The sequence below is a fragment of the Sminthopsis crassicaudata genome, chromosome 3 (genome assembly GCF_048593235.1).
Source record: "Sminthopsis crassicaudata isolate SCR6 chromosome 3, ASM4859323v1, whole genome shotgun sequence".
Taxonomy (NCBI): Eukaryota; Metazoa; Chordata; class Mammalia; order Dasyuromorphia; family Dasyuridae; genus Sminthopsis; species Sminthopsis crassicaudata.
Genome location: NC_133619.1, coordinates 143,834,823 through 143,860,926, shown reverse-complemented (window position 1 = coordinate 143,860,926; position 26,104 = coordinate 143,834,823). Strand labels below are relative to the sequence as shown.

Sequence of the window (26,104 nt, the reverse complement as noted above, 5' to 3'; positions counted from 1 at the left end):
CTGCTCTGGTTGCTACAGACAGTGGCTAGATAAATAAATTTTATCACCACTAATTTATCATGCTTCTAAACTAAATGCAATCAATTTTAAAATTTAAAATTTAAAAATCTAACACACACACACCAAAAACAATGACAACAAACACACCTTTATCCATTTTTTTTTCTGTCCAAGTAGTCTGTAGTATAAGGACAACAATATCGTTTCTGTTTCTGCTTCTACTGTCTTTTCCTAAATTTACTCTGAATTTTTAAACTCATTTCCAAGTTTCTTCCAAGCACACTTTATTAATATTCAAATACTCCTTCATTCCCTACTTTCTACAAAATTTAGCCTACTAGAAATCATATCCCAGTCATAGATTCTGTCCCAGTAAGCATCAGGGTATTATGCATTATTGTGTTAAAACATCTAGTTTATCTTGCTGTAATTAATACTCTTTGCTAGGCCCCCCCTGGGGGTTTTAGTGTTGGTCAGTTTTTGTATTTTGAGCCATATGCATCCAAAGAGAGAACTATAGAGACTGAATGTGGTTCACAAAAATAGTATTTTCACCTTTTTCATTGTTGTTTGCTTGCTTTTCTTTCATTCTTTCTCATTTTTTTCCTCTTTGATATGATTTTTTTTCGTGCAACTATGATAAATCTGAAAATATGTATAGAAGAAGTATGTATGTTTAACAAGTATTAGATTGCTTCCTATCTAGGGGAGAGGATGGAAGGAAAGAGGGAGGAAAACTAGGAATACAGGGTTGGGCAGGAGTGAATGTTGAAAATTATATTTGCATGTATTTTTTCTAAGAAATGTATTTACTTATTTTGTTGTTGTTTTGTTTTGTTTTGTTTTTGCTGAGGCAATTGGGGTTATGTGGCTTGCTCAGCGTCACATAGTTAAGGAGTATTAAATGTCTGAGATCATATTTGAACTCAGATCCTCCTGACTTTAGGGCTGGTGCTCAATCCCTGCTCCACCTAGCTGCCTCAAAATTTATTTATTTTTAATACACATTGCTCTATGAATCATGTTGGAAGAAAAAAAATCAAAGCAAAAAGAAAAAAAAAACATGGGAGAGATTTTTAAAAAATAAAAAAAAAAGAAGTCAAACATTGCATGTGTTGATTCACATTTGGTCTTCCTGATTCTTTTTCTGGATGCAGACGGCATTTTCTGTCCAAAATCTATTGGGATTGCTTCAGATCACTGATCCACTAAGAAGAACCAAGTTGCATAGTTGATTATTGCACATTCTTGCTATTATTATGTAAAACGTATTCTTAATTTTGTTTATTTCACTCAGAATCAGTTATTGTAAATCATTAAAAGGCTTTCTAAAATCAGAAAAATAATATTTCCATTATCTTCATATGACACAATTATGCAGCTATATCCCAATTGATGAGTTTCTACTTGTTTTCCAATTCTTTACTACCAGCTGCTACCAACATTTTTGCACATATGGGTCCTTTCCCCTCCTTTATGATTTCTAAATAATAAAGTAATGGCACTGCTAGGTCACTGTTTTATAGCCCTGTGGGCATAGTTTCAAATTCCCCTCCAGAATCGTTGGATCATTTCACAACTCCAGAAACAATGCATTAGTGTCCTAGTTTTCCCACATCTCCTCTAAGATCTATTATTACCATTTACTATCATTTTAACTAATCAGAAAGATGTGAGTTGGTACTTGAGAGTTGTTTTAATTTGCATTTTAATCAATAATCAATATATTCTTTCATATAACTAACTATAGATGGCGTTAATTTTATCAACTGGAAATTGTTCATAACCTCTAACCATTTATCAATTGGGGAATAACTTATATTATAAATTTGACACAGTTCTTTATATTTTAGAAATGAGACTTTTATCAGAAAAACTAGCAGTAAAGATTTTTCCCAGGTTTGCACTTCCCTTTTAATCTTGTTTCAGGCGGTTTAATTGTGGAAAACCTTTTTAATTTAATGTAATCAAAGTTATCAATTTTACTTTGATAATATTCTCTAATTCTTTTTTGGTCATAAATTCCTCTCTTCTCCAAAGATATGATAGGTAAATTATTCCTTGTTTACCTAATGTGTTTATGGTATAATTCTTTCTTTTTCCCCAAGTGACTTGCCCAGGATCACACAGCTAGGAAGTGTTAAGTGTCTGAGACCAGATTTGAATGCACATCCTCCTTACTTCAGGGATAGTGCCCTATCTACTGTACTACGTAGCTGCCCCTATGGTATTATTCTTTATGCTGAAATCATATACCCATTTTAACCATATTTTGGGATGGAGTATGAGATGTAGATCAAGGACAAGTTTCTGAAATATTATTTTCCAGTATTCTCAGCAATATTTATCAAGTAGTGAGCTCTTATTCCAGAAGTTGGAGTTTGTGGGATTATCAAATATCCTATTACTATACGCCTTGATTATTAGTATATCTAAATTCCACTGCTCCATTATTCTATTTCTTAGCTAGAATCAAATGGTTTTGATGACTGCTGCTTTATTATATAGTTTTAGGTTTGGTACTACTAAGCCATGATGCTTTGAATTTTTTTTAAATTAATTCCCTTAATATTCTTGACCTTTTGTTCTTCAACATGAGTTTTGTTATTTTTTCTAGTTTTATAAAATAATTTTTGGCACTTTAATTGGAATGACACTGAAAAATAGCTCAATTAATGCAAAATTTTCATTTTTATTATATTAGCTCAGCCCACTCATGACCAATTGATGTTTCCACACTTTTAGGTCTAACTTTATTTGTGTAAGAAGTATTTTGTAAGTGTGTTCAAATAGTTCTAGGGTTGGTCTTTGCAGACAGAGCCCCCCAAGCATTGTAATTTGTTTTCAGTAATTTTTAAATGGAATTTCTCTTTCTATCTTTTGCTGATGGGCTTTGTCAGAAATACATAGAAATGTTGATGATTTGTGTGGGTTGATTTTATAACCTGCAACTTTGTTAGAACTGTGAACTGTTGCCAGTAAGTGTATGAATAGTTTTCTAGGATTCTTTAAGTATACCTTCATATCTGCAAAGAGTGATAGTTTTATTTCCTCGTTGTTATTCTAATTCCTTTCATTCCTTTTTCTTATTGCTAAAGCTAACATTTGGGGTTCAATGTTTAATGATAATGATAATATCCTTATTTCAACCCTGATCTTATTGGGAATGCATCCATCTTTTTTCCATTACATATAATGCTTTTTGCTGATTTTAAAAGATACTGGTTATTTATTTTTTTCTTTTGTTTTTTTTTATTAATTTTTATAATTATAACATTTTCTTTGACAGTGCATATGCAGAGGTAATTTTTTTTTTTACAGCATTATCCGTTGTATTCCCTTCTGTTCCGAATTTTTCCCCTCCTTCCCTCCCCCTCCCCTAGATCCCTAGATGGCAGGCATTCCCATACATATTAAATATCTTATAGTATATCCTAGGTACAATATATATATATATATATATATATATATATATATATATATATATATATATATATATATATATATATATATATATATATGGCAGAACCGAATTTTGTTGTTGTTGTTGTTGCCAAGGAAGGAGTGTATTCGCAAGGTAAAAATAATCTGGGAAGAGAAATAAAACAAAACAAAGCAAAATAATGCTCACAGTTTACATTCATTTCCCAGTGTTCCTTTTCTGGATGTAGCTGATTCTGTCCATCATTGATCAATTGGAATTGGATTAGCTCTTTTCTATGTTGAAGATATCCACTTCCATCAGAATACATCCTCATACAGTATCATTGCTGAAGTGTATAATGATCCCCTAGTTCTGCTCGTTTCACTCAGCATCAGTTGATGTAAGTCTCTCCAAGCCTCTCTGTATTCCTCCTGTTGGTCATTTCTTACAGAACCATAATATTCCATAACATTCATATACCATAATTTACCCAACCAGTCTCCAATTGATGGACATCCATTCATTTTCCAGTTTCTAGCCACTACGAAAAGGGCTGCCACAAACATTTTGCCACATACAGGTCCCTTTCCCTTCTTTAGTATTTCCTTGGGATATAAGCTCAGTAGTAGCACTGCTAGGTCAAAGCGTATGCACATTTTGATAACTTTTTGGGCATAATTCAAGATTGCTCTCCAGAATGGTTGGATTCTTTCACAACTCCACCAACAATGCATTAGTGTCCCAGTTTTCCCACAGCTCCTCCAACATTCATCGTTATTTGTTCCTGTCATTTTAGCCAATCTGACAGGTGTGTAATGATATCTCAGAGTTGTCTTAATTTGCATTTCTCTGATCAATAGTGATTTGGAACACACTTTCATATGAGTGGAAATAGTGTTAATTTTATCATCTGAAAATTTTCTATTCATATCCTTTGACCATTTATAAATTGGAGAATGGCTTGATTTCTTATAAATTAAAGTCAATTCTCTGTATATTTTGGAGATGAGGCCTTTATCAGAACCCTTAACTGTAAAAATGTTTTCCCAATTTGTTACTTCCCTTCTAATCTTGTTTGCATTAGTTTTGTTTGGCCAGAAACTGTTTAATTTGGTGTAATCAAAATGTTCTATTTTGTGATCAATAATGGTCTCTAGTTCTCCCTTGGACACAAACCCCTTCCTCCTCCACAAATCTGAGAGGTAAATCATCCCATGTTCCTCCAATTTATTTATGATTTCGTTCTTTATGCCTAAATCTTGGACCCATTTTGATCTTATCTTAGTATGTGGTGTTAAATGTGGGTCCATGCCTAGTTTCTGCCATACTAATTTCCAGTTTTCCCAGCAGTTTTTGTCAAATAATGAATTCTTATCCCAAAAGTTGGGATCTTTGGGTTTGTCAAACACTAGATTGCTATTTTTATTCACTATCTTGCCCTGTGAACCTAACCTATGCCACTGATCAACTAGTCTATTTCTTAGCCAATACCAAATAGTTTTGGTGACTGTTGCTTTATAATATAGTTCTAGATCAGGTACACCTAGACCACCTTCATTTAATTTTGTTTTCATTACTTCCCTTGAAATTCTCGACCTTTTGTTATTCCATATGAATTCTGTTGTTATTTTTTTCTAGGTCATTAAAATAGTTTCTTGGGAGTCTGATTGGTATAGCACTAAATAAATAGATTAGTTTAGGGAGTATTGTCATCTTAATTATATTTGCTCGGCCTATACAAGAGCATTGAATGTCTTTCCAATTATTTAAATATGACTTTATTTTTGTGGCAAGTGTTTTGTAATTTTGCTCATATAATTCCTGACTCTCCTTTGGTAGATATATTCCCAAATATTTTATACTATCAAAAGTTATTTTGAATGGAATTTCTCTTTGTATCTCTTGCTGTTGGATTGTGTTGGTAATGTATAAAAATGCTGAGGATTCATGTGGATTTATTTTGTATCCTGCAACTTTGCTAAAGTTCTGAATTATTTCTAATAGCTTTTTAGCAGAATCTTTGGAGTTCTCTAAATATACCATCATGTCATCTGAAAAGAATGATAGTTTGATTTTTTTCATTTCCTAATCTAATTCCTTGAATGTCTTTCTCGGTTCTTATTGCAGAGGCTAGCATTTCTAGTACTATATTGAATAGTAATGGTGATAGTGGACAACCTTGTTTCACTCCTGATCTTACAGGGAAAGGTTCCAGTTTATCACCATTACATATGATGTTTACTGACAGTTTTAAATATATACTCGTTGTTATTTTAAGGAATAGAACATTTATTCCTATACTCTCAAGCGTTTGTAGTAGGAATGGATGTTGGATTTTATCAAATGCTTTTTCTGCATCTATTGAGATGATCATATGTTTTTTTATTAATTTGATTATTAATATGGTCAATTATACTAATAGTTTTCCTAATATTAAACCAGCACTGCATTACTGGTATAAATCCTACTTGATCATAATGTATTATCCTGGGGATGATTTTCTGAAGTCTTTTTGCTAATATTTAAGATTTTAGCATCAATATTCATTAAGGAGATTGGTCAATAGTTTTTTTTCTCAGTTTTGAATCTACCTGGTTTAGTTATCAGTACCATGTCTATGTCATAAAAGGAATTTGGTAGGACTCCTTTAATCCCTATTTTTTCAAATATAGCATTGGAGTTAATTGTTCTTTAAATGTTTGGTAGAATTCACATGTAAATCCATCTGGTCCTGGGGAATTTTTCTTAGGGAGTTGGTTAATAGCTTGTTCTATTTCTTTTTCTGAGATAGGACTATTTAGATGACTTACTTCTTCCTCTGTTAATCTTGGGAAGCTATATTTTTGAAGGTATTCTTCCATTTCATTTAAGTTATCGAGTTTATTGGCATAAAGTTGAGCAAAGTAGCTCCTAACTATTGTTCTAATTTCCTCTTCATTAGTGGTAACTTCTCCCTTTTCATTTTCAAGACTAACAATTTGCTTTTTCTCTTTCCTTTTTTTAATTAGGTTTATTAAGGATTTGTCTATTTTGTTGGTTTTTTCATAGAACCAACTCTTAGTTTTATTAATTAATTCAATAGTTTTTTTTTTTTTTTTTTACTTTCAATTTTATTAATCTCACCTTTTTTTTTTGAATTTCAAGTTTTGTGTTTGTCTGGGGGGTTTTAATTTGTTCCTTTTCTAGCAATTTTAGTTGTAAGCCCAATTCGTTGGCCCTTTCTTTCTCTATTTTATGCAAGTAGGCCTGTAGAGATATAAAAATTTCCCTTATTACTGCTTTGGCTGTATCCCACACATTTGGTATGCTGTCTCATTATTGTCATTTTCTTGGGTGAAGTTATTAATTATCTCTATGATTTGCTATTTTACCCAATCATTCTTTAGTATAAGATTATTTAGTTTCCAATTATTTTTTGGTCTATTTTCCCCTGGCTTTTTATTAAATGTAATTTTGATTGCATTGTAGTCTGAAAAGGATGCATTTACTATTTCTGCCTTACTGCATTTGATTTTGAGGTTTTTATGCCCTAGTATATGATCAATTTTTGTATAGGTTCCATGAACTGCTGAGAAGAAAGTATACTCCTTTCTGTCTTCATTTAGCTTTCACCAAAGATCTATCATATCAAACTTTTCTAGTATTCTATTTACCTCTTTGACTTCTTTCTTATTTATTTTGTGGTTTGATTTATCTAATTCTGAGAGTGCAAGGTTGAGATCTCCCACTATTATAGTTTTGCTGTCTATTTCTTTTTGCAGCTCTCTTAATTTCTCTTTTAAGAATTTAGATGCTGCACCACTTGGTGCATATATGTTTAATATCGATACTGTTTCATTATTGATGCTGCCCTTTAGCAGGATATAATGGCCTTCCTTATCTCTTTTAATTAGATCAATTTTTGTTCTTGCTTGATCTGAGATGAGGATGGCTACCTCTGCTTTTTTGGCTTTGCTGAAGCATAGTATATTCTGTTCCACCCTTTTACTTTTAGTTTGAATGTATCACCCTGTTTCAGGTGTGTTTCCTGTAAACAACATATAGTAGGATTCTGACTTTTAATCCAGTCTGCTAACTGCTTCCTCTTTATGAGGCAGTTTGCCCCATTCACATTTATGGTTAGAATGACTAATTCTATATTGCTTGCCATCCTATTAACCCCTGCTTATGCTTTTCTCCTTTCCTTCCCTCTTACCCCCCTTCCCAGTATTAAACTTGTGAACACCACTTGCTTTTCACAGCCCTCCCTTTTTAGTATCCCTCCTCCACCTTAAAGTTCCTCCCCTTATTCTTCCCCTTTTTCTCACAATTTCTGTATTCCCTTCCCCTTAGCTTACTCCTTCCCTTTCACTTTTCAATGAAGTGGAAGAAGTTTCACCATAAATCGAATATGTCTATTGATAAACACTGTATTCATCTCCCTCCTTTCTTTCTCTCAGATATAATAGGTTACCTTTGCCTCTTCATGAGATGTAGTACCACCACTTTACCCTTTTTTATGATATAATTTCCTTTCCACCTCTAATTTCTAGGACAAATTATACATATGTTATATACATATTTTTATGGCAGAAGTATAGTTCTCAAGATTTCTTTTTACCTTTTTAGAAATCTCTGGAGTTCTATATTTGAAGATCAAACATTTTATGTAGGTCTGGTTTTTTCATCAAGAATAGATGGAATTCATTTATTTCATTAAATGTCCATCTTCTTCCCTGGAAAACAATGCTCATTTTTTACTGAGTAAGTTATTCTTGGCTGCATACCTAGTTACTTAGCCTTTCAGAATATCATGTTCCAGGCCCTTCGTTCTTTTAATGTGGATGCTGCTAGATCCTAGGTTATCCTTATTGTGGCTCCTCCATATCTGAATTGCTTTTTTTTCTAGCACCTTCCAATATTTTTTCCTTTGTCTGATGGTTCTTGAACTTGGCCACTATATTTCTTGGCGTTTTGATTTTAGGGTCCCTTTCAGTGGGTAATCGATGAATTTTTTCAATGTCTATTTTACCCTCTGTTTCCAAAACATCTGGGCAGTTCTCTTTGATAATTTCCTCGAAAATAGTGTCCAGGCTCTTTTTTTTCCTCACATTTTTCAGGGAGTCTGATTATTCTCAAATTGTCTCTTCTAGATCTGTTTTCTAGGTCTGTTGTCTTTCTAATAAGGTACTTGGCATTCTTTTCAATTGTTTCATTTCTCTGGTTTTGCTTTACTACCTCTTGGTTTCTCCTTGAGTCATTCATTTCTACTTGTTTGAGTCTAATTTTCAATGATGTATTTTCTTCACTCACTTTTTTAATATCTTTTTGTAATTGTCCAATTATGTTTTTAAGTGAGTTTTTTTTCTTCTATAGAATTTTTTTTCCATTTTATCCATTTTATTTTTTAGAGAGCTGATTTCTTTATCCAGCTCACTAATCCTGTTTTCCTTGGAGTTGTTTACCTTTTCCAGCTCACTAATCCTGTTTTCCTTGGAGTTGTTTGCCTTTTCTAATTCACTAATTTTATTTTTCAATGATTTGATCTCTTTATCCACTCTGGATGACTTTTCCAGGCTCTCTTTCCAAGCTTCCCTTTCCATTTCCAATTTCTCTTCTACCTCTCTTGTGAGAGCCTTTTTTGATTTCCTCTATGAGATTATTTTGTATTGAGGAGCAGATCATATCCCCCTTAGGGGATTCCTCTGGGGACAGTCTGTTTTTAGTCTCCTCAGTATTTGAAGTCTGCTCTCTCTCCATACAGAAGCTGTCAATGGTTAGAGCCCTTTTGAATTTTTTGTTCATTTTGTCAAGAGTAGAAATGAAGAAAACAAATTGTCAAGAGAAACAATTGTTCTGTTTTTGGGGGAGATGGGGCTGGATGGTGTTAATGGAGTTCCTTTACAGACTGGGGGTAGGGCAGCAGAGAGCCACTAACAGGACAGCGATGGCTGCACTCTGTCTGGGCTCTGAGGCTCTGAGAAAGCGCTGAGTCACTCAGGTGGGGGTTGGGGGTGGCCGGGTTCTGAGAGAAGCTAGCTTTCCTGGGGTTTTATTCTTCACCTCTGGTGTTTACACTCTCTCCACTGCTTCTGGCTTGCTGCCAAGATGGAATATCCACACTGGGGTATTGCAGAAATGGCAGAGATCATACCCCTCCCCCCTCAGGTCTGAACTGTGTGAGCTGTCTGTCTCACTCTGGCTTGCCTGCCCTCAATCTGTGCCAATCTGTTCGACCCTCCCCGAGCATACACAGATCTTCTCTGGCAAATTTCAAGGATATTGTCTGTTGGTGATTATTTGTGGGTTTCTTTCTTGGTCAAGCATTAACTCTGAGGCTTGTCATGAAGTAAGGCCTGAGAGAAAACACGGAGCTCAAGCAGCTGTCTGCCTCCACGCAGCCATCTTGGCTGGAAGTTGCTTATTATTATTTTTATTAATTAATAGTTACTGCTTATTATTTTAAAGAAAGCCCCCTTTATGCACATGCTCTCCAGTGTTGTTAATAGGAATGGGAGCTATATTTTGTCAGAAGCTTTTTCTGACCAACTGAGATTATCATATGAATTATGTTTTCGCTATTGATATGGGTCAATGATGGCAATAGTTTTCCTAATATTGAACTAGCACTGCATTAATGGTATAAAATCCTTTAATAGTATTAGTCATAATGTATTATCCTGCTGAAAAGTTCTTCTAATCTGACTGATAGTTTTATTTTAAATTTTGCATCAATATTACTTAGAGAGTTTGGTCTATCATGTTCTTTCTCCCTTTTGGCTCTTCTGGTTTAGGAATCAGTAACACATTTATGTCATAGAAGGAATTTGGCAGTACTCTCTATTCATTTTTTGAAATAATTTACATAACATTGGAATTAATTGTTATTTAAATGTTTCATGTGAATCCATCTGGCCCTGGAGATTTTCTCTTAGGGAGTTCATTAATGGTATGTTCTTTTTTTCTAAAATGGGACTATTTAAATAATTTATTTCTTCTGTTAATCTGGGAAATTTATATTTTTGTAAATATTAAACCATTTTGGCTAGATTATCATATTTGCTGCCATGCAGTTGGGCAAAATAGCTCCTAATTATTGTTTTAATTTCTTTGTCCTTGGTAGTAAGTTCACTGTTTTCATTTTTGATGCAGATAATTTGTTTTGTTTTGTTTTTCCTTTCCTTTTTCTAATCAAATTAACCAAAGTTTTATCTATTTTGCTGCTTTTTTTCTTTCATAAAATAATTTCTTAGTTTTATTAATTAGTTCAATAGTTCACTTTTTTGTGAGGTAATTAGGGTTAAGTGATTTGCTCAGGGTCACACAGCCAAGAAGTGTTATGTGTCTGAGATCAGATTTGAAATCAGGTCCTTCTGACTTCAGGGCTAGTACTCTATCTACTATGCCACCTAATTATCCCTCAACAGTTCGCTTGGGTTCAATTTTATTATTCCCTCCTTTGAGTTTCAGAATTTCTAATTACGTATTTAATTTGGGGTTTTTAATTTGTTCCTTTATAAAGCTTTGGATAAAATCCAACATCCATTCCTATTAAAACCACTTGAGAGTATAGGAATAAATGGACTTTTCCTTAAAATAATCAGTAGCATCTATTTAAAACCATTAGTAAGCATCATATGTAATGGGGATAAACTAAAACCTTTCCCCGTAAGATCAGGGGTGAAACAAGGTTGCCCCTATCACTATTGCTATTCAATGCTAGCTTTGGCAATAAGAGTTGAGAAAAATATTAAAGAAATTAGAGTAGATAATAAGGAAACCAAATTATCACTCTTTGCTGATGTTATGAGGGTATACTTAGAGAACCCCAGAGATTCTACTAAAAAGCTATTAGAAATAATCCACACCTTTAGCAAAGTTGCAGGATACAAAATAAACCCACATAAGTCATCAGCATTCTTATATATCACTAACAAAATCCACCACTTAGAGTTACAAAGAGAAATTCCATTTAAAGTAATTACCAATAGTATAAAATATTATCTAGTGTTTGACAAACCCGAAGACCCCAGCTTTTGGGATAAGAACTCACTGTTTGACAAAAAAATTGCTGGGAAAATTGGAAATTAGTATGGCAGAAACTAGGCATTGACCCACACTTGACACTGTACACCAAGATAAGGTCAAAATGGGTTCATGACTTAGGCATAAAGAATGAGATTATAAATTAATTAAAAGAACATAGGATAATTTGCCTCTCAGACCTGTGGAAGAGGAAGGAATTTATGACCAAAGAAGAATTAAAGATCATTATCGATCACAAAATAAAAATTTTGATTATATCAAATTGAAAAGTTTTTGTGCAAACAAAACTAATGCAGATAAGATCAGAAGGTAAGCAATAAATTGGGAAATGTATGTTCTGATAAAGGCCTCATTTCCAAAATATATAGAGAATTGACTCTAATTTAAAAGAAATCAAGCCATTCTCCAATTGATAAATGGTCAAAGGATATGAACAGATAATTCTCAGATGAAGAAATTGAAACTATTTCTAGCCATTTGAAAAGATGTTCCAAGTTATTATTAATCAGAGAAATGCAAATTAAGACAACTTTGAGATACAACTGTACACCTGTCAGATTGATGGGGAAAGATAATGGTGAATGTTGGAGGGGATGTGGGAAAATTGGGACACTGATACATTGTTGGTGGAATTGTGAATACATCCAGCCATTCTGGAGAGTGATTTAGAACTATGCTCAAAAAGTTATCAAACTGTGCATTCCCTTTGATCCAGCGTGTTATCACTGGGCTTATATCCCAAAGAGATTTTAAAGAAGGAAAAGAATGTTTATGGCAGCCCTCTTTGTAGTGGCCAGAAACTGGAAACTGAGTGGATACCCATCAATTGGAGAATGGCTGAATAAATTGTGGTATATGAATATTATGGAATATTAGTGTTCTGTAGAAATGACCACCAGGATGATTTCAGAAAGGCCTAGAGGGACTTACTTGAACTAATGCTGAGTGAAATGAGCAGAACCAGGAAATCATTATATACTTTAACAACAGTCTTTAACAATGATATAAACGAAATCAATTCCAATAGAGCAGTAATGAACTGAACCAGCTACACCCAGCAAAAGAACTCTGGGAGATGACTATGAACCACTATATAGAATTCCCAATCTCTCTATTTTTGTCTGCCTGTATTTTTTATTTCCTTCACAGGCTAATTGCATACTATTTCAAAGTCCAATTCTTTTTGTACATCAAAATAACTATATGGACATGTATACATATATTGTATTTAACTTATATTTGAACATATTTAACATGTATTGGCCAACATGCCATCCAGAGGGAGGGCGTGGGGAGAAGGATGAGAAAAGTTGGAACAAAAGGTTTTTCAACTGTCATGCTGAAAAATTACCCATGCATATATCTTGTAAATAAAAAGCCATTTAAAATATTTTTAAATTGTTCCTTTTTTTAGTATTTTTAGTTGCATGAAGAACTCATTGAGATCCCAATATTTTATTCATGTAGCTCTTTAGACTTATAAAATTTCCCCTAAGAACTGCTTTGGCTATGTCCCATATTTCCCATAATTTTGCATGTTATCTCATTATTTTCATTCTCTTGGATGAAATTACAGATTGTTTCTGTAATTTTACCCTCTCATTTTTTAGAATTAGATTGTTTAATTTCTAATTGGTTTTTAATATTTTCCCTACCACTTTATTGAATATAATTTTTATTGCACTGTGATCTGAAAAAGAAGTATTTACTATTTCTGCCTTTCTTCATTTGATTGTGAAATTTTTAATGACCTAATGCAGAGTCAATTTTTGTATAGGTGCCAAGTAGTACCAAGTACTGACAAAAAAGGTGTATCCCTTTCCATTCCTTAGAAATATTTCTCCAGAGCTTTTTTGTATCAAGGCTTCTTAGCATTCTATTAACCTCCCTACTTTCTTTCTTATTTATTTTGTGGTTAGAATTGTCTGATTTTGAGAGGGGAAGGTTGAGGTCTACTAAGTAGAGTTTTGCTATCTATTTCTTCCTGTGATTGGCTTAAAATTTTCTCTAGGAATTTGGTTGCTCAACCACTTGGTGAATACCCATTTAGTATTGTTACTGTTTCATTGTTCACGGTACCCTTTATTAAGATGTACTTTCCTTCTTTATCTCTTTTAATAAGGTCTAGTTTTACTTTGGCTTTATCTGAGAATTTCTACCGCTGCTCTTTTTACTTCAGCTAAAGCTTAATAAATTCTATTACAATCTTTCACTTTTACTCTGTTTGTGTCTCTGTCAAATATGTTTCTTGTAAACAATATATTGTAGGATTCTGCTTTGTCATCCACTTTATTTTCTTCTTTTTTATGGGAGAGTTCATTCCATTCATATTCACAGTTAAAATTTCTAGATCTGTATTTCCCTCCACTCTATTTCCTCCCCTGTATATACTTTTGGTCATTCTTTCCACCCTGTCCTTAATACCATTGTTTATTTGACTTATGCCACCCACTACCTTATCTTTTATCACCCCTTCCCTCCTTTCTTTGTCTTTGTCCCTAGTGTTTCTGCCCTCCCTTCTATACTGCTGATCACTTTTCTTTCCTATTTCTGCTTCTACTTCTTTATAGGGCTAGATAAATGTCTATGCCCAACTGAATGATTAAGTTGTTCCCTCTTATAGTCAAAACTGATGAAATAAAGCTTCAGACAATGCTTATCCCTCTCCCTTCTTTTCCTCAATTGTGCCTCTTCATATAAATTAATTCTTCCATTGTATCTCCTCTTTCCTCTTTTTCAAGTACAAGCTTTTTCCATCCCTTAATGTCATTTTTTTTATGTTATTATCACATTGAAGTCCATTTCTGACCATGCCCTCAGTTCATGTGATGCCCTCCTCTGCCTCAGTGACAGATACTGTTCTTAAGAGTTACAGATTTTCTCATCTAGGAATGTAAACAGTGTAATCTTTAAATTACACACACACATATATATATATATATATATATACACATACACACATATAGATAGATAGATAGATAGATATAAATATATATATACTCACATATATGTATGTACATATATGTACATACACACACATAAATATTTTCCCCTGTTTACTCTTTTATGCTTCTCTTAAGTCCTCCTGTGTTTGGAGATTAAATTTTCTATTTAGTTCTAATTTTTTCATAGAAATGATTGAAAGTTTCTTACTTCATTGAAGCTCCATCTTCTCCCCTGAAAGATGATGCTGAGTCTTGCTGGGTAGTTCATTTTTATTTGTAACTGTAGGTCCTTTGCCTTTTGGAATATGATATTCCAGGTTTTATTGTAGAAGATGCCAGATGCTGGGTAATCCTGACTGTTGTTCCTTGATATCTGATTTTATTTTATTTTTTTTTTTTCTGGAAGCTTGCAGTATTTTTTTCCTTGAGATTGTAGGAGTTTTGCAACAACGTTCTTTGGAGTTTTCCTTGTGAGATCTCTTTCTGAAGGTGATTGATAAGAGTCTTTCAATGAGTATTTTCCCTCTGATTCTAAAATATTGGGACAGTTTTCCTTAATTATCTCTTGATGAATGTTATCAGGCCATTTTGGTTTTTTGTTTTGTTTTTTGTTTGTTTGTTTTGGTCATGTCCTTCAGGTAGGCCAACTCTTTTTAAATTCTCTCTTCCGGATAAATTTTCCATGTTGACCATTTTTCCAGTGATGTATTTTACCGTTCCCTCTATTTTTTTTCATTCTTTTTTTTGTTTGTTTGACTGATTCTTGCTGTGTCACAAAATCATTAGCTTCCATTTGCTCCATTCTAATTTTTAATGTGTGATTTTCTTCAGTTAACTTTTATATTTCTTTTTCCATTTCGTTTATTCTACTGTTTAAGGAGTTGTTTAATTCAATCAATTTTTTCATTCCTTTTCCAAGGTGTTGTTTCTCTCATATATACCTCTAATTTCCTTTCTCATTTTCTTTCTCATTTTTCTTCTCTTTTATTTTCCTTTTAAAGTTTTTTGTGAGCATTTCTAAGAAGCCTCTTTGGGCTGGAGATCAATTTATATCAGTCTTTGAGATTTTTCTGTTCTTATCTGAGTTTGTGTTTTGGTCTGCCCTGTCACAATAGTAGCTTTCTATGATCAAAGTTCATTTTAGTTTCTTGCTCATTTTCTCTCCTTTTAGTATTTTTTTTTTTACTCATGTTTGAATTCTGCTCCTGGAGTAAATAGGATGCTATCCTAAGCTACCTATGCATTTGTGACCCTTGGCTTTGATCACAGGGGCAGGCCCCTTGTGTTTGCAGGGGCAGATTTGCTTGCTCTTTTCAGGAAACAACCTAGTTTCTCCGATTTTGCCTTGTGAGCTGCAACTGGAAGCTGATTTACTCTTCTACTGATCCAGGACTAAGAAACACAGCTGATTTGCTGTGATTAAAACCCTTTCACCAGCTCTTTCAGAGTCTGTCTGAGCTAGACTGAATACCAATACCCTCTTCACTTCAGTGGGACTGACCTTTCTTGAAGTTTTCCTGTCTATCTTGAGCTAGAGAATGGTTTCATTCCATTAGACTCTGTTCAAAGGCTTTGTTTCATCTGGTTTTCAAGGAAACTGGAAGAGCTCCAGCAGCTTCCTAGCTTATTCCTCCATCTTGGCTTCTCCCCTGGAACTGTAGGCTTACATCCTTTGAATGTATTTTGAAAATAAAAAGCTGTTATATTTTTAAAATGCACTCTAGATTTCTTCTGTAAACTATCACAGCTTTGAATAACTAAGAGAAGATAGGAATCATCATTGAAATGTATACCCTAATTTATTTGATTACTCTTATACAAACTTTTGGCCCTGAAAATTAAAAAGTAGTTTAGTGGGACTGGATATTGCCATACCCTTTCTTCAAAGATCATGCATTTAAACCTAGTCATCATTTGCTTATCTGTTAGAAGACTGTTACATAATGTAAAGAAAGCAAAAATCATAAAAATCATTCCACTGTCTTCTTGGCTCTGAGCAAAAATTCTAATCTTTCAGCTTTCCTTTACTTTATAAACAGAACTTTAAAAAGCTATTTTGTCATCTTTGATTTTCTTTGCCTGATTCATTTCATATTCAGATTTAGAATCTCTGATTTTTTTTCTTACAGAATATTTCCATTGCTTCATCTTCTATAAATATATGTTTTTTTAAAAATAATATTAGCCAATGTCCAAATCATTGGTCTATTCATCTTGTTTTTAAACTTTTCTTATTCACTATAAGCTTTGATGCTGTAAGGTACTTTATTAATGGAAGATACCCCCATCTTGGATTTATTTCTTCCATATTATCTCTTGTCATGGAAGTGTGGCCTGAGCTTTGGCCTGGACTCTTTGAAAACTACTTTCAAAATCTGGATGTGTGTCAGATTGCATTGTCTATTCTTACCCTACCCAATATCCTTCATGGATAGTAAGATGTAGTTGTCATTCTCTAGTTCTTTCATTTCAATTGCATTGACAAAAATGGCATATTATTGTCAAATCAGGCCTCAAGTGATATTTTCCCTTGTAGCTCTCCACACTTTTAGAAATGAAATTTTCATCAAACAAACTCAGTATATTATTCACGTTCTCTACTTTTATAAGACAAAGACAGAGAGAAAGAGAAAGAACTCCCCTACATTAAGTTACTTCCACTCCTTCACCTTTTCACATATACTCCACAGTATATCATGTTTTTTGGAGACAGAATTATTATACATTTCCTCCACTCATCACATACTTATTTTTGCTTTCTGACTACATAGTCTTTAGTAAATTCCAATTACAATAGCACTCTCATTTCTTTGTCTATTGATTAATATTTTTCTGTGCTTTGCTCCCACTCCCAACCTTCTTGGATTTCCTCACTTGTCCACGTGGTATTTATTGTTATTTCATCGTTTTTATTCTAATTTGTTCATTATGAATATATAGATTCATCCATTATGAATAAATAAAACAAAGTAGTTTAAATCACTACTGATTAGAGAAATGCAAATTAAAACAACTCTGAGATATTATCTTATACCTAGTCATGAGCTTCATTTATCCTAGTACTAAAACTGATGACTTAAATATACCTTTTCCTGTCAAAGTCTTTAGGTCACCTTATTGACTTTTTCACTTAACAAAATATGGTTTTCAGATTCCAGTGCCCCAAGCTGAAGTGAAACAATATGTGTTATCTCCTAATGTTAAACCTAGCCTTTGCAAAAAGTCCCTGCCTAACTAAGGAAATTGTTTTTGCTGGCTTTTAAGCCTGAACTAATGTTATTCTCTTCTTTCTCTCCTGATGCATTTCAGGGTTTTTTTTATTGCATATGGTCCATTCTGTGGTAAAATTAGTGGCTTATTTTCTTCCTTCTTTCTGGTTGTAAAACTAATGTCTTACTTTCTTCTGCTGGCAAGGGTTTCTTCACCATCTCTTGAAGAGATCTTCATTCCTTGCTTATCTTTGTTCTGATCAAGAGAACAACCAGGGTTTTGTGTAGGTGTTCTGACAGGGGGACCACAGATCTTGTTCACCTTTTTAAAAGAAAGAAATAAGAGTTAGTAATAGGACCTTTAAAGGATTTTCAGTCACATTTGTACCACTTTCTCAAATTATTCACTCAAGTATTAAAGCATAGAGCTACCTACATCATTGGGTCTTTATACATATTAGGCTTCAAACACAGGAATTTTTTCAACATTTTCAAACCAACTAATTGTGTTTAATTGACAAATGGCAAAAGTAACAAATCCATATTTTATGTGTTTTTCTCATAGTGCTTAACAGAGTTCATATAAAAGGATTATGTTGGGGGTTATATGTAGAAGGGAAAGTCTTTAGACAACAATTTTAAAAATAAACAAATATGATTAGCTTATATAATAGTTCTATAAATCAAGTAATGAAGAAAATAAAATGGTTGTTATGATTAGGATTGCTTTCTACCATATAATATATGTATAAAATATGTTTAATATTAATAAAGGTTTAGGGAATGAATTTACAATCAATGACACAGAAAATACCTGATAAGGAAACCCCCTCTACCAATACAAGTTTGCAATTTATAATCTTCAAGAGTTACCTCTTTTAATAATTTTCAAGTGTTATCTCTTTAAGCAACTTAATTGAAATGTTAAATAACTTGCCAAGTTTAAACAATTAGGATATATCTGCATCTGAATTCTCAATTTTCTGACTTCAAAGGTGGCTCTTCCACTATATCACATCGCCTACATAATTCAAAGTTATATAATTTCATCAATATGGACAGTACCTAAGTACTAATGGGATACAGATGAGAATTCTTCCCTACTGTACTGTGTAGTATTCACAGGGTACTGTAGTAAGAAACAAACAAGAAAATTTTAAAACAAATCCATTTTCTGATAGTATAAATCCGCAGGATTTATTTGCTTTGGTTTTAGAATGACATACAATTTGTCACTGGATATGGATTGAAATTCTTTCTTGCTTGATAGGAAAGAAGATTGTTGACAATAGTATTGGGGGTCTTTAGATTTCCAATTAGGTCACATATTTTATGTCATTTAAACTTTGTAGGAAATGGTAGTAATATATGCCAAGTTTTATTCTTTCACACATTTATAATTATTTCTGTATCAAGAATAGGTCAAATAAATAGGACATGTGGAACTTCTGCTAATTATTTTTTTTACTTGATACTGATTTTAAACATTGCTATTAAAAAAAAAACCTAAGATTTCATTGCACAAAGACAGTTAATTCACATATGATTCTCACATTGGTACTTCATTACTTCAAAAATTTTTTTAAAGTTTCTTTTTATGTTGAAATCAAGTACACATCATAGTCATTTGACAATATTTATTTTCTTCTTGAAGAAAAGATTTATGATTTTTGAGCATGCAAGATTGGTATATTCTATAAGCACTAGATTTTCTTTTTTATTACCTCCTGAGTGCCATGTTGCACAGTATACATTTTCCCATCCTTCCCTATGTCTTCTGTGGCATTGGAGTCACTGAATATTAAAATATATATTGATTTTATTTGGAGCATTTTATCAATTTCTTTGTAAAATTTCTCTATGTCCTTACTTTCTACAACCTATTTTGATGTTCATGAGATATAATATTCTTCATAATGATTTTCTTTAAAGTGCTTATTATCAGACAAAGGATATAAACAGTCAATTTTTAGATGAAGAAATTAAGATCATTTCTAGTCATATGAAAAAATATTGTAAATCACCATTGATTAGAGAAATGCAAATTAAGACAACTCTGAGGTACCACTATACATTTCTGAGATTGGCTAAGATGATAGAAATGATAATAAATAAGGGAGAAAAAAAATTTGGAACACAAGATTTTGTGAGGGTGAATGTTGAAAACTATGTAAATGTTTTAAAAATGAAAAGCTTTGAAAATAAAAAGTGTTTATCATCAGCATTTCTTATTATAATACAAGATGAATAAGTGACCCATATCATTAAGTTTCAATCAATCAACAAGTATTTATTAATGCTTACCTCTGCCAGACCATATGCTGGACTGGAGATACAAAACAAAAAAAAAGTGAAATAATCCCTGCCTTTAAAAATTTCATATCTGTTTGGATTCATAATGTAAGCACTATGTAAGCATTCAAAAACAAACAAAAGCAATACAAGGTAATTATGAAGGAATGATCTAGCAATTAGAAAAATGCAAAAAGGCTTTATTTAATGATGGTGTTTAAGTTCAGTTTTGAAGGAACAAAATCCTAAAATATGGAGATGAGGAGAAAATATATTACAGTTCTGGCAGACATTCACTGGAAGGGGATGGGGTTAGGAGACAGACATATGAGAAACAGCAAGACCAATTTTGTGTCTGAACTGTAACATGGGTGGAAGATAATAATGTTCAATAAAATCGAAGAGGTGGGTTGAGACCAGATTATGAAGAGCTTTAAACATCAAACAGAAAAGTTCATATTTTATTCAAGAAACAATAGAGAAGCATCAGAGTGTATTGAGTAGCTGAGAAACATTATCATATTTGTATTTTTGGTAGCTGTATGAAGTATAGAATAGTCAAATATATTGAAGTAGTTATACTAATCAGGCATTTCAGTATTTCTGCCAGGAAGTAATGAGAGTCTGAGAGTAGAGTCACTATGCACATAGGGGAAAAAGGATAAATGTGAAAGCCGTTATGGAAGTCACTATGACAAACCTAGGAAACTGACTCTGGGGGGGTATTATTTTAATAAATTGAGGGATTGAGAATAATACCAAGATTTTAAATATAGATAGGTGGAATAATGGAGGCAATTCTGACAAGGAAGAAAGAAATAAACAAGCAATCAAAGAAAAAAGGGAAAACATTTAGAAGAGGAATGCATTTGAAGGAAACATCTTAAGTGCCTATATGGCATCCCATTTGAAATGTCTAATAGGCAGGTTGTCAAGTGAGATGAAGATTAGCCTGAACAGGTGTGGTTGCAAAGATGATAAGATGATATTTAAAATCACTGGTTAAAGAAGATATTGAGATATTATAGAGTCATAAGAATAAAGGCATGGACAAAGCCATGAAGAATATTTATAATTAATGGGCATAGATCATGATCCATCACAGGTCAGAGAAGGAGATAGGACCAAGAATACTCAAGAGAGAATGTTCAACATTTTGTAATACAGTAGATAGATAATAAAGGATAAAAACTGAGAAAAGGCTAGATTTGGTGGATCAAAGAACATCAGTAACATTGAAGAAAGTATTTCCAAAAGAGTGACAAAGTTGGAAACCAGAATGAAAAATGACTAGAAGTTATTTGGAATATTTAAAGGACACAATGAATAAAAATAGCAATTTATATGAATTTGAAAGGTTGTGAAACAATTCAGAATGATGACCTAAGGGTTTGACAAAGCAAAAATTTTGAAAGATGGAGGAGACGGGCATGTGCATACTATCATACTTGGAGCACAATAGACATGAATAAATGCATTACTAAATTGTAGACGACAATGAAGGAATTAATAAATAGGGAAATATCAAAGATTAGTGGAGGGAAAATTATTTTGGAAGGAAACTTGTTGGAGACTTAAGGCAAGAAGAGATGGTATAAACTGTCTTTGGAAATAGTATAGAGAATCAGCAATGTCCAGAATTTAGAACCACATTGTATATTGCCATTCACAGCAGCAAGAAGGCAGAGGGAAGGACAAGAGGAGGACAAACCTTAAATATCTCCTATATACCTGGTACCAAGTTTATTGTTCAGTCATTTTCAGTAATATTTGCTCTTTGTGAACCCATTTGGGGTTTTCTTGGCAAAAATAATGAAGTGGTTTGCCATTTCTTTCTCCTTTTCCTTTTACAGGTGGGGAAACTGAGGCAAACATATTATATATATAGGGATATATATATATATATATATATATATATATATATATATATATATATATATATATCCCAGAACACTGTTTGAAAATGAACTAGGAAAAATGAGTTAGATTTTTAGTGTTATGTTTCTTGTGCCTTTCGTTATATAAAAAGCAGCTAATAAAGTTTCTGTGAGGATAAAATGAGATAATATTTTTAAAGCATTTAGGTCAGCAGTGGACATAGCATCAGCTCTGGAGTTAGAAAGATTCATCTTTGTGAGTTCATATCAGGACCTTAGAAGCTTACTAGCTGAGTAATCACTTAACTCTGTTTCCCTCAGTTTCCTCATTTGTAAAATGAAGTGCAGAAGGAAATTACAAACTACTCCAGTGTCTCTGTCAAGAAAATCCCAAATGGGCTCATAAAGTCATATATTACTGAAAATACCTGAACAATAAGCTCAGTACCTGGCACACAAGAGGCATTTATTAAAGGCTTATTTCTCTCCCCCTGTCCTTACCTCTGCCAATTATTTTTGTCTTTTTATTAATAATCTATAAACCATCTTTTCACCTTACTCCATCTTCCATTTTCATTTAGAGTGACAATGTCAAGACTGATGATCTAGTTCATGCTACCAGTATAATCTACTTGCTTGTCTCACTGTTATCAACAGTGAAGACTATGCTATAGAATTACAAAATCTTTATGATCCTTAGCCCTTCTGCTTTCTTTTCTACAGCTTTCTACTGTGACTTGTAGAGATGGAAAGAGCTATATAGTACTGGGGACTGTTTTGTATCTTTCTTTGTTTCATGCTGTAATAAAAGAATTCATCTCTATTTGTGAGCCCTAGACTTAGGTAGAAAGCTTTAGAAAGCAGAGATAAACAGTTGTTAACATTGTTGCATTCAAAGATAATAGAACCTATCATAATTTCTACTACAACTGTCATGATCTTTTTCCTTGTTATAATAATGGTTTAGAGTAGGACTTTGGTTCAGCAAAATTAATAAAATAGTTAATCAATATCATTCTAAAATGTATCTCTGGATGCTCCAAATTTTCAATATTTTCATGGCACTAACATTCAGAAATCTAGTAAAGTGTGCTTTATTCTTTCTATGTTCTTCTTCCTGTTATTCACAATCAACAGTATTCTAGAGACCAGAGTCTTCATTATAAGTACCTGAACATCTTAACTCGAATGATAATTAGTTCCCTACATTACAACAAAAGTTCTTAGCCTTTTTTCATGTCAAGGACTCCTTTAGAGGCATAATAAAATGTAAAAATGCATATATCAAATGATTGTAAAGGAAAGCAATTATGCTAAATTATAATTATCAGTATTTTTAAAGCAAATTCACGGTCCCCAGGATAAGGGGGGGGGGGGATAAGATTCACTCTTTCTTTTTCCATTGAAATTTACATTTCCAAAGTATTCCTTCATGAGAGAAGATAATCAGTAATGCTAAAGTGTAAGTGATCAATAACTTAATCTATTCAACTTTAAGAAGAGTATTTTCACTTTAAAAGATCATTCTTTAAAGTAATAAATGATTCGTTAACAGTTTAATTGCAGTTCTAAGTAAAAAACTGGAGAAAACGGTAAAAGAGTAATCTCTTCTCAACTTCTCAAATCATTTTTTGTTATATAACAATTTATTTTAGTATGATTTGGAAAACGTTGCTTAGTCATTTCCCAACACTGTATTGTTGCTAGGATGTATATATTATATAATCTATGTTTTAATCTATTACACATATTATATTATATATCTATTACATAAACTACGTTTAATTAGATCACATAATCTATATTAGTTTGATACTAAATGGGGCTCTGGGTACCAAATCCAACATTCTTGAACCCTACTAATCATTTGGCGATCTTTCCTCAAATTTCTTGTACAGACATTTTCAATTGCGTCTAACTCATGAAGTTTTCTTGGAAAAGATACTGAATGGTTTGCCATTCCCTTCTCTACCTTATTTTACAGATGAAGAAACTGAGGCAAACAGGGCTAAGCCACTTGCCCACAGTCACATAACTAGTATGGGTCTAAGCTTAGATTTGAACTCAGGAAGACGAGTGATATACTACATATAAAACAAAAATGATTAATTCTCATAGAATTCTTACAAAATTTAAGTGCATTAATAGATTCTAGGAGAATTTTACTTCAATTCCTTATGAACTCTTGAAAAACAATAAATGGGATATTAACACAGACTTTGAACAACAAACCTCAAAAGAAACGTCTATAAGATACTTAGCTATCTTAGCTCTAGAGATATGAGTTGAATAAATCATATATTCTTTCTAATAAATTTATTTCCTCTTCCCTATTGAAAAAACTCTCAAGCATGTTATGATGGTTTTTCATCTTATACTTATTCTGTAATTTCCTCCTTGCTCTTGTCCCTCATTTTTACCTTTCTTCTCCACAATAAGTCAGAAGTGTCTTCGGAAAAAAAAAAAATGCTTTTCTGTCTAATACTTAGCCATTCATAAAGGCCTACTACTTGCTTCCCACTGCTTTCTGCTTAGATTTTCAAGTTTTATTGTCTTGAAAACTCTTTTTGAGCTGCTTCCAGGCAACTTCAATTTTCACATTTTCATCAAGTGTCTATGTTTTTATTCCTGTCAGGCTCTTTTCTTATTTTTTCTCTATTCTTGATATGTCCATGGTCTTATTCATTCATGTTATGCTATTTTCTTTGCTATTTATCAATTCCCTGAGCCTGCCTAACCTATCTCCTATCTCAGATCGCTATTCATAACGTATTAAAAGCAATTCTCAACTTTCACAAATAACTTTGGGTCCCTTTCTAACGTGTTGGAGATGGATGCTATAAAGAGCTCATCTTTCCGCGTATCCTGTTCCTCCTACTATTACTACTAATAATAATAGCTAATATTTTAATAGTATGTACTGTGCTAGGAGCTCTGCTAAGTTCTCTGCAATTTTTTATCTCATTTGAGTCTCACAACAACTCTGAAAGGTAGGTCTTATTATTATTCTCATTTGATATATGAGGAAATTTGAGACACAGTTCAAGTAATTTGCCCAGAATCACTCAATAGAGTATCAGAGGTTCAATTTAAACTCAGCTTTTCCTGTCTACAGGTCCATTGCTCTACCCCCTAAGTCACTTAGCTGTCCCTAATTACAAAAATCTCTAGTTTTCAAAATATTTTTATCTTTATGTCCATAGTTCTCTCTTTTTTATTTAATGTTTACCAGCAGTATCTATTGCATACATTTTTCTAAACTGTACAGAAGACTACATGGAGTTATCTATTATAGAACATGTATATAATTTAACAAAGATAAAATCTTCCCAATAGTTTGCATAGTTCTAGACAAATAAAAATATTTTTAAAAATAAACTTACTTGAGATTAAACTACCCAGGAAGATATAAGAAGTGATTGAAACTTAAGAAAAAACAGGGGACAGGCTTCATGATTACTTAAGTACTCATAAATTCATAGAATACTATAAAGAAAGAATTGTAAAAACTGATATAGCAAATGATATGGCAAACCATGAATATCCTTAATTGAACAGAAAAAGCCAGAAAAAGAATAAATACACCTCCAGATCACAGAATGAATTCCCAAAGAGGAATGATAGATAAATATGACTAAAACTAATAATCCTAAAACTATGTAGAGTAGATTTACTGAAGGAAAGAATTTTAAAAAGAAAGATTTAAATGCCATTGCTCTAGCAAAAAGAGTTCATTAACTCTCCAGCTTAACATGTTAAACCAGCTTCCTGCTCTGCATAGCTAGGGGCTGAAAGTGGGGGGAAAAAGTCCCAAAACTATTTACTGAACAGCAACCTCAGGAAAAAAGTGGATTGATACAGTCAGCAGAGAACAGTCCAGAATCTAAACAATCTGACTTACTTAGGCATCAACAATTAAATATGGTGAGTAGCCAGAATGTCCATTGAGTGACTTGTATGACCCAGCCTTACAGCAAATTGAACCACACAGTTTAGTCACTACTATACCATATATGTCCTGAAAAAAGACATTCCAAGAGTCAGTCTGATTAAACTGTGGAGAGAGACTTGCAATAAAATTATTGAGGACTTTCAGAAAGAAGGGCACAAAGTCCTGCAGTTTGGAGGATATAAGTTGCCTTGGTCACATCATCTCCCTTCCACAGGTAGCTCACTACCATTGCTATTTTCCTTCCTGTGGGCATTTTTGCAGGAGACTGTGTTTCTGATGTTTAAGGGAAAAGCTTTGTTCTTACTATCTTTGTTATGCGGTTTCAATAAATGTGTTTGATACACAAGTTAACTTACTGTACTAGATGATTATAGGGGAAG

At 32.9% G+C, this 26,104-nt stretch overlaps 1 protein-coding gene across 5 annotated transcripts in view; it reads right to left on the bottom strand.

Annotated features, from left to right (window-relative positions):
• The window catches only part of GPC5 (glypican 5), a 1,091,572-nt gene that overhangs the window by 645,723 nt on the left and 419,745 nt on the right, over positions 1-26,104 (bottom strand). For all 5 annotated transcript variants that reach the window (XM_074299351.1, XM_074299350.1, XM_074299349.1 and 2 more), the window contains exon 4: positions 17,792-17,925. In XM_074299351.1, the coding sequence (XP_074155452.1) occupies positions 17,792-17,925 (134 nt within the window). The remainder of the gene's footprint in view (positions 1-17,791; positions 17,926-26,104) is intronic.